The 19,768-nt window shown below is 36.6% G+C and overlaps 1 protein-coding gene across 3 annotated transcripts in view; it reads left to right on the plus strand.

The window, feature by feature from the left end:
• atp11b (ATPase phospholipid transporting 11B) overlaps positions 1-19,768 on the plus strand; it is a 174,629-nt gene that overhangs the window by 87,816 nt on the left and 67,045 nt on the right. Inside the window, exons 20-28 of one of the 3 annotated variants that reach the window (XR_011960884.1) lie at positions 4,939-5,092; positions 7,164-7,266; positions 8,217-8,362; positions 9,544-9,603; positions 12,083-12,210; positions 12,508-12,646; positions 13,504-13,527; positions 18,831-18,858; positions 18,966-19,031. Coding sequence is in view for 2 of the 3 variants with exons in the window: in XM_072572445.1 (XP_072428546.1) it covers positions 4,939-5,092; positions 7,164-7,266; positions 8,217-8,362; positions 9,544-9,603; positions 12,083-12,210; positions 12,508-12,646; positions 13,504-13,527; positions 18,966-19,031 (820 nt within the window). In the remaining variant the exon portion in view is untranslated. The remainder of the gene's footprint in view (positions 1-4,938; positions 5,093-7,163; positions 7,267-8,216; positions 8,363-9,543; positions 9,604-12,082; positions 12,211-12,507; positions 12,647-13,503; positions 13,528-18,830; positions 18,859-18,965; positions 19,032-19,768) is intronic. The other 2 variants (XM_072572445.1, XM_072572446.1) reach the window with 2 other exon arrangements.

Genomic DNA, 19,768 nt, shown 5'->3' on the forward strand with positions numbered 1-19,768 from the left:
ACCAAACCTCCTAAGAATCTTTTATGCTTTAATAAGGTCACTCCTCATTCTTCTAAAGTTCAATGAATACAGGCTCAACCCACTCAGTCTCTCCAAGTAAGAAAATCCCTCCATGCCCAGGAATAACCTAGCAAATATCTTCCCTTGGGTAAAGTGACCTAAACTGTTCACAGTATTCTAGGTGAGGTCTAGTAAGCAGTGGAGCTTGATAGAAGATTATCACATTCTTTGTTCTCTTTAACCTATTCTACATAATACTTGTACTTTATATTATTCTGTAGTGAATTGTTTCCAGCAAAATATTTTAATCAATTTAAAATAATAAACATTAAGTTTCAGCAACAGTTACAACTGTCCATGAGTAACAACTTGCATTTATGTGGCACCTCTAACATAGAAAATCTTTCTGAAGTATCAAATAAGCCCCTAGGATGTAACAGCAGAAATAAGCCTTGTGTAATTTTAGTAAGACTTCACTATTTTTATATTCTGTTCCCATCGAAATAAAGGCTAAAATTTCATTTGCCTTCCCTATTACTGAGCTTGCATGTTTGCTTTTTGTGATTCATGTGCAAGAATCTCAAGCCTTCTGTGCTGCAGCTTTCTACACATTTTTCTCCATTTAAATAATACTTAGCTTCCCTGTTCTTGCTGTAAAGTTCATTTAATTTCACGTTGTCCCAGACTGTATTTTACTTGTAAAGTTGTCTTACCTAATCACTCAATCTGTGTCCCTCTTATAATAAGACTGTGTGTTTGTATCATCTGCAAATTTCACTCATCCAGGTCATTAATATACATTGTAAATAAATTATTCCCAGCTCTGATGTAGCACCCTTCTACTTATCGGTTGCTATCTTGCAAATACATCATTATCCCAATTGTATTGATTAGCCATTCCTCTATTCATGCAAATACACTACCCTTCACAGCATGGCTTCTTATCTTAAGCAGCTTTATGTACAGTACCTTTTGGAAATCCAAATATTGATTGTACTGTTTCCCTTTTATCCTGCTTGGTAGCACCTCCAAAGCGTTTTAATAAATTAGTGAGGCACATTTTCCCTTCATGAAGTCATGCTGACTCTGCTTGATTTGTATTATATATTTCAAAATGATCTGCGATGACCTACTTTGTGATAGCCTCTAGCATATTTCATTAGTAAATGTCTAGCAAATTGGCCTAGTATTAACTTGTTTGGCTCACTCTTTTTTAAGTGTTGCATTTGCAGTTTTCCAATCCTCTGGGATCTTTCCAGAATCTAAAGATTGTTGGAAGATGACTACCAGTGCATCCTTTATCTTTGCAGCTACTTTCTTTCTAATATTCTAGGATGTAACCCATCAGGTCCAGGCAATGTGTTGGCCTGTCGCCTTGTTAATTTCCTGAGTACTTTTTTTCTCCAATGATAGTTATTGTATTTATTTTCTTCTTCCCTTCGCTACATGAACTCTCCCACACTTGTGCGCGCATACCAACTCTTGACTATTTAGTGCTTTTGGAATGTTACAAGTGTCTTTTACAGTGAAGACTAATGCAAAGTAGTCAACTCCTCTGCTATTTCCTGCATTCCCATTATTAGCCCACCCTCATTCTCTAAGGGGCCTCTGTTTGTTTTATGTCCATTTTTATTATGTGCTGATTTGCCCTCAGTTTGTTTTCTCCCTCTTTAGTTTATCATAGAACAGCACAGCATAGTACTGTTGCCCTCTATGTTATCCCGACCTTTTATCCTACTCTAAGATCAAACTAACCTACATACCCTACATTTTACTAACATCTGTGTGCCTATCCGAGAGTTGCTTAAATGTCCCTCACTTATCTGACTGTTCTACCACCACTGGCAGTGCATTCTACGCCTACCTCTGACATCTTCTCTAAATCTTCCTCCAATCACCTCAAAATTATGCCCCCTTGTGATAGCCATTTCCGTCCTGTGAAAAAGTCTCTAGCTATCCACTCTGTCTCTCATCATCTTGTACACCTCTATCAAGTCACCTCTCATCTTTCTTCACTCCAATGAGAAAAGCCCTAGTGCTCTCTCCCTTTTCTTCATAAGACATGCCCTCCAATCCAGACCTGGTAAATCTCCTCTGTACCCTCTCTTAAAGCTTCCACATCCTTCCTCTCATGAGGCAACAGAACCAAACATAATATTCCAAGTATGGTCTAACCAGGGCTTTATGGAGCTGCAGCATAACCTTGCGGCTCTTAAACTCAATCCCCCTGCTAATAAAAGCCAACACACCAAACGCCTTAACCCACCCCATCAACCTGCGTGGCAACTTTGAGGGATCAATGGGTATGATCCTATGATCCCTCTGTTCCTCCACACAGCCTGTATTCTGTATCCAAATTAGACCTTCCAAAATGAATCATTTCGCACTTTTCCAAGTTGAACACCATCTGCCACTTAACCCAGCTCTGTATCCTGTTAGTGTCCCGCTGCAACCTCCAAGAGCCCTCCACATTATGCACAACTCAACCAACCTTTGTGTCATTGTCATCCTTGACCATCTTTTTAAAATAACTACACAAAGGCCAGTATCCACTCCTTGACACTGATCCAGCTCCCCTGGAGCCATACTCTCCGTGAACAGGATGTCTGAACTCCTATTCTTGTCTGTCAACCAGGGCTCCTTGATTGGATCAGATTAACAGCCCCAATCGGAGAATGCATATTCTGAGGTCCACCTGGCTGACATCATTTCAATCACCGCACTTTTTTTTTGTGTTTAGAATTTAGAAGACTTTCAATGGTTTACTACTAATCTTTGCCACATTTTCTTTTCTTTCAATTTGATACTAGCCTTAGTTCCTTGATTAAACAAGGTCAGTTTATCATAGTGTTAAATTCTTCCTTCCATACTGTGATGTGTTTTTGTGAGTTACAAACTACTTTTCTAAAACTTGTCATTGTTTGTTAACCATCTTTGCCAGAACACTCCAATTCTGTCCTCATTCCTTTTCTAAATATTTTCATTTATATTTAGCACAATTGTTTCCATCCCAAGATTTTCACTGTCAAACTCAATACTAATTTTTTAGTAAGTGATAGTTGCTGTTTCCTTGGGGATCTTTTACTCTGAGATCATTTGCAAAATCTGAATCATTGCTCGTTATTGCATCCAAAATAGCATAATTGCTGCTTGAATCCGCAACATATTTTTGTTGGCAATATGAACAGAAGGTGCAGGAAAAAAATCAACAGGGATGATAGCATTTGCAGAGAGAGGAATCATGTTAATGTTTTGAGTCCGTGATATTGTTCTTATGAAGGATCCAAATCTAGACATATTAACCTTTCTGTGCTATTAATAAACTAATTTTGTTCTGACTACTACTTGAATTCAAATAAAGAGCCATTAATTTTGCTTTTTTTTTTACAATTTCTTGCCTCCACCATTTGCTGCTTTTTCTATCTTTGTACATAGTCTCTTCCTATTATGCTCTGGGTATCATTACCTAAATAGCTGTTCTGCAATGCTGCTATATCCTTTTGCTTTGTAAGTCTAAATAGCCCCTTTCTCAACCCCCTTTCCTCTATTTGGTTTAAAGCCCTCTCGACAGCTTGTTCAGTTTGCGTGGACAGTGGTGCCAGTATGTTTCAAGTGAAACCTACCCGACCGGAATAATGCCTTTCTACCCAACTGAAACCCATTCCTTTTACCAATTGTTAACTCATTGACTTTATTTACCGTATGTCAGTTTGCCAGGTCTCGGTTTAGATTGCTAATTTAGCTCCTAAATGTTCAGATTTCAGTAGAAATTCGCCAAAGAATTCTGTGTAGGTAAATGACTGGTCTTTGGCGACAAGGAAGTTGTCTTTTCACTTGATTGCTGTAAGTGAAAAAGCCAACAGGAGGTGAGCATTTGCTTCTAATAAAATAGTTAATGGTGAATAGAAGTTAAAGGATTGGCCATGAACATAGTCTATATAGACTCCTTTCACCCCCTCCCCTTTTTTTTCTGGGTAGTACATGTTTGTTTTGGCAGACCAGCCTAAGGCTTGTCATTGCTTGATGTGGTCCAGCCAGTTTGCAGTACCAGAGAGATTACCCAGGATGGGAGAAGAGTAGGAGTTTTGCTTGCAGTGAAGGTGTTTTCTTGAAAAATATTTGTGCAGGTTAGTGGAGAGATTGAGAAGGTAGGACTTATAACCTCAGCTGGTGAAGGAATTGAACTAACATTGTTGGAATCAGTGCAATTTAAACCATTGGTCTAGCCAACTGAGCTAACCAACTGCCACTAAGAATAATAAAAGAAAATAAGAATGATATGTTTGATGCCAGCAATCCAATGACTGCACACTCAATGCTGATTATTGTAATATTAAACTGATTTATAAAAAATGCAAATCCCAGTTTATAAAACTCTTTTTAGTTTTCTTGCACAATGTTTAAAGAAGTAGATCTTGCCAACATGTAATGGGGTAAGTTGGCTTAATAAGATCATAAGACATAGGAGTGGAAGTAAGGCCATTCGGCCCATCGAGTCCACTCTGCCATACAATCATGGCTGGTGGGCATTTCAACTCTACTTATCCGCATTCTCCCCGTAGCCCTTAATTCCTTGTGACATCAAGAATTTATCAATCTCTGCCTTGAAGACATTTAGTTTCCCGGCCTCCACTACACTCTGCGGCAATGAATTCCACAGGCCCACCACACTCTGGCTGAAGAAATGTCTCCGCATTTCTGTTCTGAATTTACCCCCTTAAGCGAGGCCCACTAGGTCATCAATGCCATTTTTTTTATGCAAGTGTATAGGAGATATGTAATCAATCCATTCATGTGGATCTCTAATTTTTAAAGTAACCTTTTATGCAGAAAATAAAATTCTACTTTTCAGTTAAACCTTACATACCTTTGTGAAATATGTTAGCACAGGCAATACTTAGATTCTGAAATATTTTAACAAGTATATTATAATTATAGGATAAAACATGATCATGTGATTCAGCATGGCTTGGTTGTCGATGGAACCAGCCTTTCACTTGCGCTCAGGGGGCATGAAGAACTCTTCATAGAAATCTGCAAAAACTGCAGTGCTGTGTTATGTTGCCGAATGGCACCTCTGCAAAAAGCAAAAGTAAGTTAAATGCTCGAGGTTGGAGTATAAGAAACAAATCTACTCAGGCAATTTGTTTGCGTTACTTTGACGTTAAGTTGTGTTGTAGTATGATAACAGGTGCCATAAGTTCTTGGTTGCTCTTTTCCTCAAGTATATTTTTATTGAAATAGAAACTAATTTATTCTGTCTGAAAATACCAGTGCTTAAAGTTCAGTTCTTTCATGGTTCAATGTGGCAGCAAACGCATTTCCTATCAGATCAGGCCATGAAACTAACCCAATGTTGTTGAGTAAATGTATTTTTTTCATATGTCTCCATTAACTTTTTGGTTTTGTTCCAGTGCTCCATGAGGGGCTGTATAATCTGATTATTGTTCTGTTTAAAAGAGCAGACCAGGAAGTTGATGTTTTATTCCAGTTCTTGAGTAACAATTCCTCTGTTTTCACAGTTTAGTGAAAAGAAATACAGCTTGTATCTGATTGGAGACCACTGTTAGAACTTTGTCTGTCATTCGAGGGTTAGTGATTACAAGTTTAGTCAGGCACATATGTAATGCAATCCCTTCCTCACAGACATTTCATAATTTAGGGAGGGATTTTTCTTGAGAAAGTCAAAATGGAGATATGGTGTGCTTTTGAACAATATCCCATTGAATTTTTTGTTTGCTGTGATCGCAAGTGGCTTTGCAAGGCCAGTGAATAACTTTTACTAAAGAGTTCATGAAGTAACTTGAGGCTGTATAAATAGAGGCATCCAAGACAAAAGCAAACACAAATGTAAAATACTGGTTCTTCCTCGGTGCAATATATTTATTCTTCAGGCAAGCTGTGACAGCTTTAGAGAGATGCAGAAAAAATTTGCAAGCTTGTTTCCAGGTGTGAGAAACTTCAGCTACATGTTTTAGGTTGGAAAAGCTGGGAATTTTTTGGAAATGACCGGGGTGGGGGGGGGCTGCTTGATAAAAGTGCTCAAAGTCAGGAGGGGTCCCAGTAGAGTAGATACAGTAAATTTTTTTCCCATTAGCAAATGTCCAGAGAATGAAAAGACACCAGTTTAACGTAGTTCGCAAAAGAGCTCGAAACAATTGGAGGGATGGAAAATGTAGAAAATGATTAGGATCTGGAGAGCACTACTGGAGTGGGTGGAGAAAGCAGATTCAGTTGTGGTTTTCACAAGAGAATTGGATAAGTTTTTCCTCAAACTTGAACATTCAGGGAAAGACTGGGGAGTGGACGAGCTGATGATTCTATCCCATAATGAATGATGTTGGTTGAGTTAGGGCTGAGGATGATTTTACCTTGAAGTGATTGCCATGTCACTCAAGTAGTTGTACCCAACAGGCGATCAATCCTCATCAGACTAAAGGCAATGCACATGTTGAGGTGATAGAAAATATCAAAAAAACCTGATGAAGTGCAGACAACTGTTACGTTGTGCTTTTTTTAAATGTCTGATTTTGTTGATGGTGCTTACAAAGTAACATTTTTTTGTAATTTCACCATAAAGAGGCTGTGTCTGACTCCAGTTGAATAATTAGCTCCTGAAAGTATCCTCCCCATAACTGACTGTTTTGCATAGCAAGTTTTGGCACAAGTCTGTTCAGTTATCTAATTTGTCTTTGGAAATGTTTTTTACAGAAGTCAGTTTCAGCATGCAAAATCTCTCTTCCTTTGGATAGGTTTATCATAACATAAGCAATATGCTGTGCAGGTCAGCCACATTGTGTGGAACAGAATCATTATGACCTCCTGTTTTAGACTATGACACATCAACCATCTTAAATGCAACATCTACAACTCACTTCGTCTTGCATTTGCCCATAGGGGCAAGTCGGAGGCTTTTCTCTCTAGTGTTGCATACAAATAACTATCACACTCAGTTTGTAGCCACACTGACTGACTGACTATGTTTTTTCTCATGTGTTCCAACATCCACTCTGCAAACTTTAAGCAGATAACGCATCTAACATAAGGTTTTAAAAATTGTTTGAAACTTTTGCTTACATGTCTGTGTAGTTCTGTGTATGTACTATGTTTTGCATCTTGAGTTTTATGACTTAAACTCTGTTATTGGTTTTATATACTTACAGGTAGTCAGGCTTTTAAAGACATCGCCAGCCAAACCTATTACCTTAGCAATTGGTGATGGTGCAAATGATGTCAGCATGATAATGGAAGCAAATATTGGCATAGGTACTGTATGTAAAGCAAATTTGCCTGTTTGTATATTCAACTGTGATCACATGAATGAGCAGGGTTGTAATGGGGTCAACAGTTCTAAGGATATTGGCTAAAAGTGAGTTATGATGCATCGCATAGTATCCAGACACTTGTCGATTAAATTAATTGGAATGTTCTTGTGTATAAAGTATATTTGTCACAAAATTGTCTCTGTTTTTTTCCTATATGTATATTTGATAAAAACTATTTTAAGGTGCCTAACATTTGATTTTTCTCTTTTATATAATTGTGCAATACTATATCATTATTTGATAATTAAGCCATTAAGTGGGGCTGTGCTGTGTAATAAGCAAGATTTGAGCTTCCTGTCAATCAAACAGAAACAAAGTCAGAAAGATGCATTGTGAGATTCTCCAATAATTCCTATGAACTTGCTAATTAATAAACCCCTATCTAAAATTACATTGTATCATTATTTTGTGTGCACAAGATATTTACATGTATTGTGAACTAGGATCTGTAATAGACAGTTGAACTGATCCATACAGCTCTAATTGAAGATGAATTGAGTGTTCACTGATTTTCAAGTTGAGACATAGAGTACAACATTAAAATCATTCAGGATTGTATTGTAACACTTATCCACTCACTGACTCTTTCACTAATGACAGACTATAAGCCCCTATATGGCTCTGCCACTGCAAAGCCTACACAAAATCCAGCTCTTAGCATATAAGACTTTATTTTAATATTTCTCTGTGTATACTGTGGGTGTGATCTGTATTCATTATGAAGTGCCTTGGGATCTTGCGTTGTTGCATTTAAAGTTTTATATTTTACAATTTTACACAGATCTTATTTTAAAACTATATACATTGCATATTTTAAGTTGGTGTAATCCATTTAAAGGTTTCAGAATTTTAACTTAAAAATTATGCAGTCTTAATATTTTCTTTCCACAGGTATTATGGGCAAAGAAGGAAGGCAAGCAGTGAGAAATAGTGACTATGCAATAGCAAGATTCAAATTCCTTGCTAAGTTACTATTTGTCCACGGCCACTTGTATTATGTTAGAATATCACATCTTGTACAGTACTTTTTTTATAAGGTATGTTATCTGGGTGAATTTTAAAAGAATATTATGGATGATTTTGTTTACATTTTTAACATTTACCTGTTATTTAACAAAGTAGTTTTTCTCTACATTTTCTTTCCTTTCCTTGTACCTTTCTCCTGACTTCTGATGCTCTGTGTGCAGTTTCATATGTAAAGCTTACACTCCCTAAAGACCATTCTATAACTACAAGAGCACTTCTTAGTCAGTTAGATACTTTTGAAGTTTAGTCACTATTGTACTGGATTCAGAAGATATGGACATTGACATTGCAGCAGGAATATTCCTGACAGCTGTGACTGACAGAAACTGACATTTTGGGAGGGTTTTGGAAGAACGGGCAGAAATGAGAAGCTCAACTGGCTGAAAGGCCAGTGAATGGTCCACTGCAGCAAATCTGGCAGAGACTGTGTGGCTCCTGAGCCGCTCCAGCTAATACTTAATGCTTGTTTTACAAGACACAAACTACCACTACTGTAATGTAGAAAATGCAGCAGCCAATTTGTACAGAGCAAGATTTTTACAACTAGCAATATTATAATAATACCTATACATTTGATTTCTGTAATGTTGGTTGGCATTTAGCCAGGACGTTGGAAAGAACTGCCACTTCTGTTCAAAACAGTATCACATGATCTCTTAGTCAGCTGAGAGAATTGGCTGGGTTTCAGTTTAACTTTTCAACCCACAATGCAGTGGTTCCTCACTGGACTATTGCTCTTTGATTTTGTTAGGTGTGGATTTTGAGCTCTCAAACTTCTGACTCTGAAGCTAAAGTGAATATTCAGCTGTGTCCAAATGCTTGCTTTGTGAATGCAGATAAGCTGTTTGGAAGAGAATGCATTCATAAGTAGTTGCAATCAGGAATGTGACGCATAACTTTCTCTCCCTTCATTGACATAGGGCTCTGTGGACATTGTTTCAGCATAGTTTGAATTTCAGTGCTTTTTCTGCTGATATGTGCAAAGTACTGCTCAATAGTGTCAAAAAGAGACCAAATAAAAAAAACTTATGCAGAAAGTTTATCTAACTGCAGGTGCTGAACATATTCAAAATCTAGATGTGTGAATTTTGAAATGTTTCACATATGCCTACATTATGTGTATTCTTTTTGAAAGGTGTCTGGTACTATGTTAAAACCAAGACTAACCAAACCTATGTTCCTTTTTTCCCAGAATGTCTGCTTTATTACGCCTCAGTTTTTGTATCAGTTCTTCTGTTTGTTTTCACAGCAGGTAAACATTACCTTTTATGAATTAATGATTTTCAGACAAAACTTTTTCTGCTTGTGTTCTACTTTTTCAAGTTGTCATTTAATGGGTTTTCAAGCTTCTGAAAGAAGAGGCTGGTTATTCAAAGTGTAAAATTTATTTATTGTGGCAGGGCATTCTGGACTTCAACTTCATTTGTTAGCGCTTTCATCCTAGCGAGTTTTTGAAATGAACTTCAATTTCTTAACAGTAGGATGACATAACACATGGTTACAAATTTTATCCGTGTGTGGCTATATGTTTTTGCATAGATGCCAGAGAGAATTCAAGAAAGTACCTTAGAATTAGTAATTCCTGATATGTGGCTTATTTTTTTCATGGCAGCTTGAAAGATACTATATGCAGTTTGTGCAAGACTTGTTGAGGCTCTGAAATTGTCACTTGCTAATTGAATTGACAATTTAAATATCTGAAAACATTTTACTTAACAATTGACCACAGCGCAACCAGATGGCTGCACTTTGGTTTATCGGAGCAAAGGACTTTGAGCTGGAGTAGACAATTTGGCCCTTTATGAACGTGCCCAGCCATTCCAGAAGATCATGGCTGATCTGGTTGGTCGTGGCTTGCCTCAGCTCTACTTTCTTGTCTGTAGTATGTAACCTTTGCCTCCATTACCTATCAAAAATCTATCTATCTCTACCTTGAATAGGTTTAAAGACTCCGCCTCCACTACCTTTGAAGGAAGAAAAGTCCACCATCTAAGGACATTAAGACAAAATATTTCGTCTCATCTCTAATGTACTTTTTTTAAAGGAAGGAGACCTCTTACTCTTAAGCCATGTACCCTAAATTTTAGTGTCTTCCACAAGAGGAAACCGCTTCCAGTTTATCCAGTCCCCTCACAATCTTGGGTTTCAATAGGATTACCTCTCTTCTTTGATATAGGCCTAATCTGCTAACATAGGTTTTCATAAGATAAGTCCTTCATCCCAAAGATAAGTTGTGAACCTTCTCTGAGCTGTTTCTAACCCAATTTTATCATCATGTTCTAATAAGTAAATCAAAATTGTAAGCAGCACTTCAGATGTGTCTCAGCAAAGGTTTTGTACAGTTGCAATAAAACTTCGCAACTTTATTGTAAGGAGAATGGAATATAGATGACTTTATTCATTTGCTCGCTTACTATTCCTATATACTAACTCTGATTCATGTACCTGACCATCCAAATTCCTTTTTGCCCCCAAGTTCTGCACCTTCTTTCTACATACTGCTTTTGTATTCTTCCTGCTAAAATGAGCACGCACTTTCCACATTTTATTTGATCTGCTAGATTTTTGCTGATACACTATATGTTTGCCGATACACTACCTCCTCTTGACGACTTCCTTCCTATCTTGAGCATTCAGCAAATCTAACTACCACATCTTTATTCTCCCCTCCAAAAAACTGATGTAGTTTATAATAGTTGTGGACCTAGCAATTATGTTCATTGTTCTCCAATAGTAATAGCATGCCAATCAAAAAAAGACACTTTTTCCCTATACCCTGCTTCCTGTTAACCAACCAGTAATTTATTGATGTTATGTTGACCTCTACACCATGTGCTTTATCTTGTGTGGCAATGTTTGTGGTACCTTATTAAGTGTCTTTTTTAAAATTCAAGTACACCACATTCACCAGTTCTCCTCTACACACCATGAATGTTACTTTGATTTTAAAAAATTCTAGGTAAAAATGATTTCCCTTTTGCAATGCTATGTTGGTTCTGCTTGGTCACATTTTAAAAATATATTCTGTTATGGTCATAATAATGCACATTTCCTATTATAAGTATGAGGCTAACTTGTCTAGAACCTCCTTTCTACCTCCCTCCTTTTCTGAATAGAAGGGTTACGTTTTCAATTTTTCTACCTGCTTGGATCCTTCTAGAATCTGAGGAATTTTCAATGATAATAATAGGAATTCCAGACTCCATGTCTGCCTCTTTCAGGATAGCAGTTAGACCATTTAAGTCTATTATCTGCTTTGAGATTACTCTTCAAACTTCTGTTGCTGTTTTTCACACAGCATTGATCATAGATGAGGATTACATTAGGTATATTACACAAACAACATACTTGTTTATATAAACACCTTTAACATAGTTGACTGTGTGCTTCATTAAACTGCTCACTTAATAACCAATTCATAGAATGTGAAGTGCTTTGGGATGTGTCAAAGGTATGAAAGGCATTTTTATGTTTATGTAATATATCTACATTGTTCTTCATTTCTGAAATATTAGGATCCTGAAATGTCAGGTTTTTATGCATCTGAAGCAATCTCCCACAAGTCATCTTGAAGACAGTGCTTTCCTCATTTAAAGTTGAACCTCCTTAGCATTCAAGTGTAATAGATTTTTCCACAAGTCTTGTCTTTGTTCTGGATAGCAAGAATGTATATAATATATGTACATGAATTCATAGCTAGAGAGCACTGCATTAATTTACCTCTCTTACAGACATTATATGATGGTGCTTACCTGACGTTGTACAACATTTGCTTCACTTCCTTACCCATCCTCATGTATAGTTTGTTTGAACAAGATGTGCAGCCCCACATACTTCAGAACAAGCCATCATTGTACAAGTAGGTTGAATTTAAATATTGTTTTCTTTACATCTTTTCCACATGCTGAATGGAAGAGATTGGTTCCTGATTTGAATTGAGGCAATGAACTGCATTCAGACAAAAGTAAATAACCATTTCAACCTGGAAACTAGAGTGGTGAATTTCAGGTGAAATACTCGTATTAATCTGAATTTCAAGTTGTGAATAAGTTTAAAATATGCTTCAGGTCTCAGCAAAATGTCATATTTAGGCAGACAAATAATTAAAATCATTATTGATATTTTGTAAAACCTGTGATATTTTGTGTTTTTACAGAGAGATTAGCAGAAATGAGGTCTTGTCCCTCAAAAGATTTCTGTATTGGACACTGCTAGGATTTTGTCATGCCTTTATATTTTTCTTTGGTTCTTATCTTCTGAGAGGAGATGATGCATCCATGATGGGCAATGGTCAGGTAGGGCTTCTTGTTAAAACTAAAATTCTTTGAAGCCTTTTTTTTTTGTTCAATTATAGCTTCTATTTTAAAGTTTATTTGACTTTAAGATATGATAAGTTGGGAACTGAGCATCTTTTTAGAGCTTCCATCACCGCTTACATCCTTAATAGCATAAATAACTGAAATCCTGTTACCTTTATAGCATTCAGATGAAGTATACCATGTCATATATAAGTTGTTTGAAATGTATTAACTTAACATTTAAATGGGTTCGACATCAATATAATGCCAGAAATAATGAGGATCAGTTCGCTCAGTTGGCAGGAAGGCTCATTTGTGATGCAGAATGACACCAGTGGCATGGGTTCAATTTCCACTCCTGCTGAGCATATAATGAATGTTCAGCCTTTTCAACTTTGCACCTCGCTTGAGGTGAGGTGATCCTCAGGTTAAACTTACCACCAGTCCTCTCTTTCCGAGAGAGCAGTCCTATGGTACTCTGAGACTATAGTAACTTTTTACCTTTAACTTCGCAGAAAATAACTAAAGGTTGTTTTGGTTCTGAAAATGAATAAAGTTGTCGAGTTTAATTGAAATGCTATACTGTTCAAATTAACAGCATCAGGTACTATATTTGGAGAATTTGAACCAATAATTCATCAGCTATAACACACTTTGGAATATCTGAAAATGTGATGAGGCCCTAACCAATCATTTTTTTTTCTCTCTTTCTAGAAGGTGCTACATGGGATAGATGAAGTGTTGTAATTGTTACTTTGGCTGTACAATTGATAGGTTTTTCTAAATGCTTGAAATTTTGGTTTTTCTACTGTTTTCTTTTCCTTTCCTCTCTTCCATCGCATGCATGACTTCAGATTTTGAAATCTAACAGGCAACTGGTAAGAGTTGACTGTTTTGGATCTTGTATCATTTATGGGGTGGGGCAAAAGGTGATAAAGGCTATACATTCTCCATATTTCTCAATTCATTTGGATACAAGAGGGTTTAGTTTTCAAAAAATTACAAACATTCAGTACTGCAATTACTTTCCTTCTAAACTAGATCTTTGATATCTTGGAAATATTTCCAATATATGAATGAATGGATTTGAAAAAAGTTGCATCAATCTGTTGCACACATGATAGAAAGTGTAGTCTTTATTAATACTTTAATAAATAATATATATTTAAGGATAAAGCCGGTTATAACACTCTGGAATCTGTAGAAGCTTATTCATGCTAAAATAGTCTGTGTGGCCTATTGTAGTTTAGAATGTGCTGAGATTATCCATTATTTTCTTAAATTATCGGACCATTTTGAAATTCAAAACGAGTGTAGTCATGTGAAATAAATGCCTACTTGCATGCAAACATGTATGTTTTGATCTGTTAGTAATGTATAAATGTAGTTCAATATAGCAAAAGTGTGATTTACAACTAGTATTTTCTAGTAGGTAAATTGTAGTTCTTAATTTAAAAACCTTATTTTCAATTAGTACTGATCGAGAAATAATAGATAATTCTGGAATACTGAGAAAGCCAGACTGTTTTGAAGTTATCTTTTCAAAGAGGATTGTCATTGCTGCCAGGAAATTGGTAGTCATGCTTGTTCTCAAAGCTGGTTGCTGTTTATCATATGTATTTGGGAGGGCTGTATTTTGAGGGAGACCAATGAGCAAGGTTCTGACAAAATGTAGAAAGTTTTATCATTTTGAAATACAGAACTACTTTCAGCATGTATATTATTGCTTCATATTCATGAAGTAGAACTTAATATTTCAGTGCCGTTTGAGTATAGTCATGGGAATTCAATTGTTTACTTGCATGATACCTAATTTGGCACCTGCAAGGTTATGTCCAAGTATGAAAACTATATTACTCATAAATTCCAAATTAAATAATAGAATGTTGTTTATTAGCTCTTTTAATAAGAGTGACGATGGGTGAGGTTCTATGTCATTTGTTGCAAGTTGAAGACCTGTCTCAAATGGAAATCTGTGGTCGACTGGTCACCATTTTGTGACAATATAAGTTTAAAATGTGTATTAGGCCATTCAAGTTAAGGAGATAAAAGAACTGTGCTAAATTTGCTTTCTCAGCAGACATAGTTAGGATGATGCAGTAACCTAAATTCAGTCATGACAAAATAAATAATCAGCAGCAAACGATTCAGCCCCTCAATCTTGCCCCAACATTTAACAAGACTATTGCTTATCTACCCAGACCTCCAATCCTCTCTCATGCCAACTAATAATAACTCTTCCCTCCCCAGTATTTCAACAATCTTTATATCTTCTCTTTTTAAATACTTCAATGATATAACCTCCACAAGTCTCAGAGAATTCCAGGCATTCACCACCCTTTTAGGATGAAGAGGAGATGTGGGGGAAGAGAGAAATTCCTTTGCATTGCCATTTTACAAGTGTCCCTTTACTCAGTAAAGATGCTAAGACAAAAATAGAAATTGCTGGAAAAGCTCAGCACCTCTGGCAGCATCTGTGGAGAGAAATCAGAGTTAACGCTTTGGGTTGAGTGATTCTTCCTCCTTTAGAACTGTTCTGAGGAAGAGTCACTTGACGCAAAGCATTAACTCTGGTTTCTCTCCACAGATGCTGCCAGACCAGCTGAGCTTTCCAAGAAATATCTATTTTTGTCTGACCTACAGCATCCTCCTTTTTTTAGATATTTCTATTGAAAAAAGTTTCTTTACAAAATTATAAAATTACAACAATATAAAATATAATATTATAACAAAAACAATAAACCAACTACTATACTATTCTACGAAAGAACTGCCAACCACACTCAATAATAAATAAATAACGTTGCTCAGCGTAACAAACCTCAGCTCTCTACTTTCGAACGCATCAACTATTAAACCCATATTTGCTCGAAATTCTTCACCTCAGGGCATTAAACTTATTAAACCAAACCACCATGGCTAGGCAAAAGCCCTGATGAAAATGGCGAACAGATCTGCTTCCAAATAATTCAAAAAGAGCTGCCATGTCTTATAAAAATTCTGTTTTCTGGTGCACCCCTATTTGTAAGAAAGTCCAAATGAAAATTTCCACAATTAATTTGTGCCACATTGACAGACTGGGGGGGGGGGGGGGGTTTCTCAGACATCCAGCACATCAGAATGTTCTTCCTCGTACAAAAAGTGAGGATGTTAAAAAGCTTTCTCCCATGTACATCTGAGGGAGATAAATTCAACAAACCCAGGAGAAGTGAAACCAGGCTCACCTTGAGTTCGGTACCCAAGATCTTCTCTCTTACTGCTGCCACAACGCTCCAGCATGTATGAAGCCTGTGGCAGGACCACAAACAATGAATGAGGGTACCTGTATTTATCTTGCATCTGGAGCACATTGAAGATACACCCTGCTTAAATTTTGCAAACGATCTGGGGCCAGGTGAGCTCTGTGGCAAATCATTAACTGCATAGCATGGGTCCTATTACATATTGAAATCGTCCTCGCACTCTCTCAAATGTCCTCCCAAGTTCCCAGTGATCTCCACTCCTAACACTTTCTCCCAGACCTCCTGTAATCATTCAATGTCACCTGAGGAACCTTCTCCCAACAAATGATGGAGAGTACTCACTGAAAGAATAGTTCTTTTGGTTTTTATTCAACAAAGATGATCCCTAGATCGAGATTTGTCTACAAATGGAAACATCTCAACATCCTGCAGGATGTTGTATATTTCAACAGGATCACCCCGCATGCTTCTAGATAATGAACAAAGAGCTAACCTATTTAGCTGTTCTTGATAAGTCGACCTTTTCATCCCAGTACATCTCTTTTTGTACTGCCTCTAATGCTAGTGCATCATTCTTTAAAAAAAACTTAAATCCTATTTTACCGGGATGAAAACTTTGCACAGTATTCCAGGTGCAGCCTCACTACCTGTACAGTTGTAACAAGGCTTCCCTAATTTTAAACTCTAACCTCCCAGCAATGAAGGTCAAAATTCCACTAGCTTTTTAATGACATGCTGCACCTCTCAGCTGACTTTTTGTGTTTCATGCACAAAACACCTAGACCTCTGTGCTGCACTTTCTTTGAAGTCTATCTCCATTTAAATAATATTCTGCCTTTTAATTCTTCCTACCCAAGTGACCTCACATTTTCCAATAATAAACCCCATCTGCCAGCATTCTGCCCATTGACGCACCCTATCTGTATCCCCGTGCAGATTTCTTTTGACTCACGTTAAAAAAAAAATGCCCTTCCAACTACTTTTGTATAATTTGCAAATTTAGTTTCATTGCATTCTACCCTCTTATCCAGGTCATTAAAGTAGATAGTAAGTAATTGATCCTTGTGACTCTCAACTAGTTATGTTTCCAACCTGAAAAGACCCATTAATATAACTCCGTCATGTATAACCAGTCATCAATCCATACTAAGATATCATGCACTGCTATCATGTGCAATAACCTTTTTATGTGACACATAATCAAATGCTTTCTGAAAATCCAGACACCATCTTTACTAGTTCTGTTAAACAACTCTGCTTGTCATTATCCTCAAAGAATGGTCAAATTGTCAAACATGATTTTTCTTTTACAAAACAATTTTGAAAGTTTGATTGCATTAAGCTTTTCAAATATCCAGTCATGTTTTCCTTAAGTTGCTTCCAGGAACTAGCCTGATCCTCAGCTGACAGCCAGTCTGAATTCCTGTAACATGGGCTTCACCCAAAATGCGACATGTTTGCATAAACTCCTTAACTCATTCTGGATACCTTAGATCCACCAATACTCTCTTGATGTAGCAGAAATAACTGCAGCGATTGTGTTTGCTTATCTTCCAGTTCAGTATCCTGTCATCTTCTGCTTACTTGTTTTGTCACCAGGTGCATCAATTTCCTCTGAGCTTGAATTAATTAGTGTCCTTTTTGTACTTTCAACCAAGTTCAGACTACCCAAAGAAGGCTTGGTTTCCAACCTAAGTTTCAGTCTTTGTTTCATTAACATCTAAGAGGATCAATTTTGTTTCCCTTTTCAGTTGTGCTCCATCTCAAAATAAATGCACGCTTTGAAATCATAGGATTCTAGTATAGTAGGGGCTCAGCAATATTAACTCTAACAATGAGCAGCACTTTAGATCCTGAGTAAAAATACAATGTGACTTGATGAATTTACACTTAGTGATGTTCCCTTTGACGCAGCTGGATGAGGTTAGGGGGCAGTTATAGACCCACATTAGTTCTTTTTAAAATTCTTTCGTAGGACACAAGCATCAGTAACATTACCATCATTTTTAATTAACCATCCCTCATAGCCAATTTGAATTAACTTTTTGAACTGCAGTCAGTTGGTGTAGAAATACCCATTGTACAGTTATCGACATTATTCCAGAGTTTTGACCAAGTGACTTGACGAAACAATAATACAATTCCAAGTCAGGATGGTGTATGGCTTAGAGGCGAAGCTTACAGATACTGTCCCTATGTATCTACTACCCTTGTCCTTCTGGAAAATGTGACTATGGGTTTGGAAGGTATTGTTGAGGGAGGCTTAGCAATATGTTTGACACAAGATTTTGAGCCAAGTTATAAAGCTAGAATATTTGGATGTTATTATGCATGTATATTAACAAAATCGTAAGAACTGGCATCTGCTTTTCAAACACAGCAAGTTAAAGAATTGATTAATAAACCACCCACACCACAGACGGTTTGACCAATTTACGCTCAGGAAAATTCGATTCACATCTATGATCACTAATTGGAAGTGACACGCAGCATTTTTAAAAGCACAGCTTGGCTAAATATTTGCATTTAATTGTGATCACAGCGAGCATTACCTTTTAAGCTTTGAGGTTTATGAAACACTAAGTGGCCTTCCTTTTAAGGTTCAAGTGCTTGAAAAAGTTTAGCTGCCCATTTGTCTGTGATGTGAAACATTTTATTGGCCCTGTGACAGAACTGAGCAGAATATTGTGTATATATTCAAACTCTCATAAGTTCTGCTTTTCCTGAGAGCAATGTAAACATGGTTGTATAATTATGCTGTTTACTCAAGCTGATCTCCATGCAGGCATCAGAGTTCAACAAGTTACTGGTCTTCAATTGATGAGAATTTTTAATCATTATCTACAAAGTAATTTTAGTTTACTTAAAACAAATTAGTAGATTAGGCTATTTGGATTGCTATCCCATCTGTTTAATATTATAATTATTGAAATTTACAGAGGAGAGATTTCTTGCTTTCTAGCAAAGGTAATACTTCATCAATTACTCCACTTTCTTAGTCATTCATATGCATTCTTTGTGAGGGTTGTAGAAAATCAGGACTTGTGTTTTAACTTGTTTCTTCTTACATTTAGATGTCTGGAAACTGGACATTTGGCTTTCTGGTTTTTACAGTGATGTTTATTACGGTTACTTTAAAGGTAAGTATGTGCTATTAAAGCTGAGGGCTTAAACAATAAAGGGAAGTTTATTGAAGTGTATTTGTGCTAATGTACATTTACCTGTGCTGATTCCATTTCGTGACATGTAGCACAAATCAGTACTGATAAGGGGCATCATAAGATTAAGAATTATTAGATTTTAAAGGCTACCTTTTTGTTAGCTCTGCATTATGTGAAAAATAGGTATCACTGAGTAAAAGCTAATTCGAGCAAAAGTGTTATTTGGGATTCGCAGCACATGAACATGCCATTCAGCCTAATTAGTCTGTGGTCTTTTGCTCCATACATGACTCCTTTTTATGCATCTACCCTATTTCAGCCTATCACCATATTGTTCTGTTCCCTTTTTCATTGATAATCTCATCTGGTTTCTATTTAAAAGCACAAAGTTTTTTGCAATTGCTTCTTAAGGTTGTGTTCCACATTCTAACAAATGGCATAAAAACAGCATAAAGTATGGCCTACTTATTCTGTTTCTGTATGCATATATCATCCTTTTTGAATTATTCATTTTATTCAATGTCAAGTGATATATTGCTTTATATAAAATGAGATGATTATACCATATTCTACTATTACACTGTTAATGTGCAATGGTGTCCTTTTTAAAGCCACAAGCTTTAAAAAGTTGAGTAAGCATACCCTTGAGTCTTGTGGTAGTTAATTGCTATTTGCTTAATGGAATTTACAAATTTTGATACTTTTAACATACTGAA

The sequence above is a fragment of the Chiloscyllium punctatum genome, chromosome 6 (genome assembly GCF_047496795.1).
Source record: "Chiloscyllium punctatum isolate Juve2018m chromosome 6, sChiPun1.3, whole genome shotgun sequence".
Taxonomy (NCBI): Eukaryota; Metazoa; Chordata; class Chondrichthyes; order Orectolobiformes; family Hemiscylliidae; genus Chiloscyllium; species Chiloscyllium punctatum.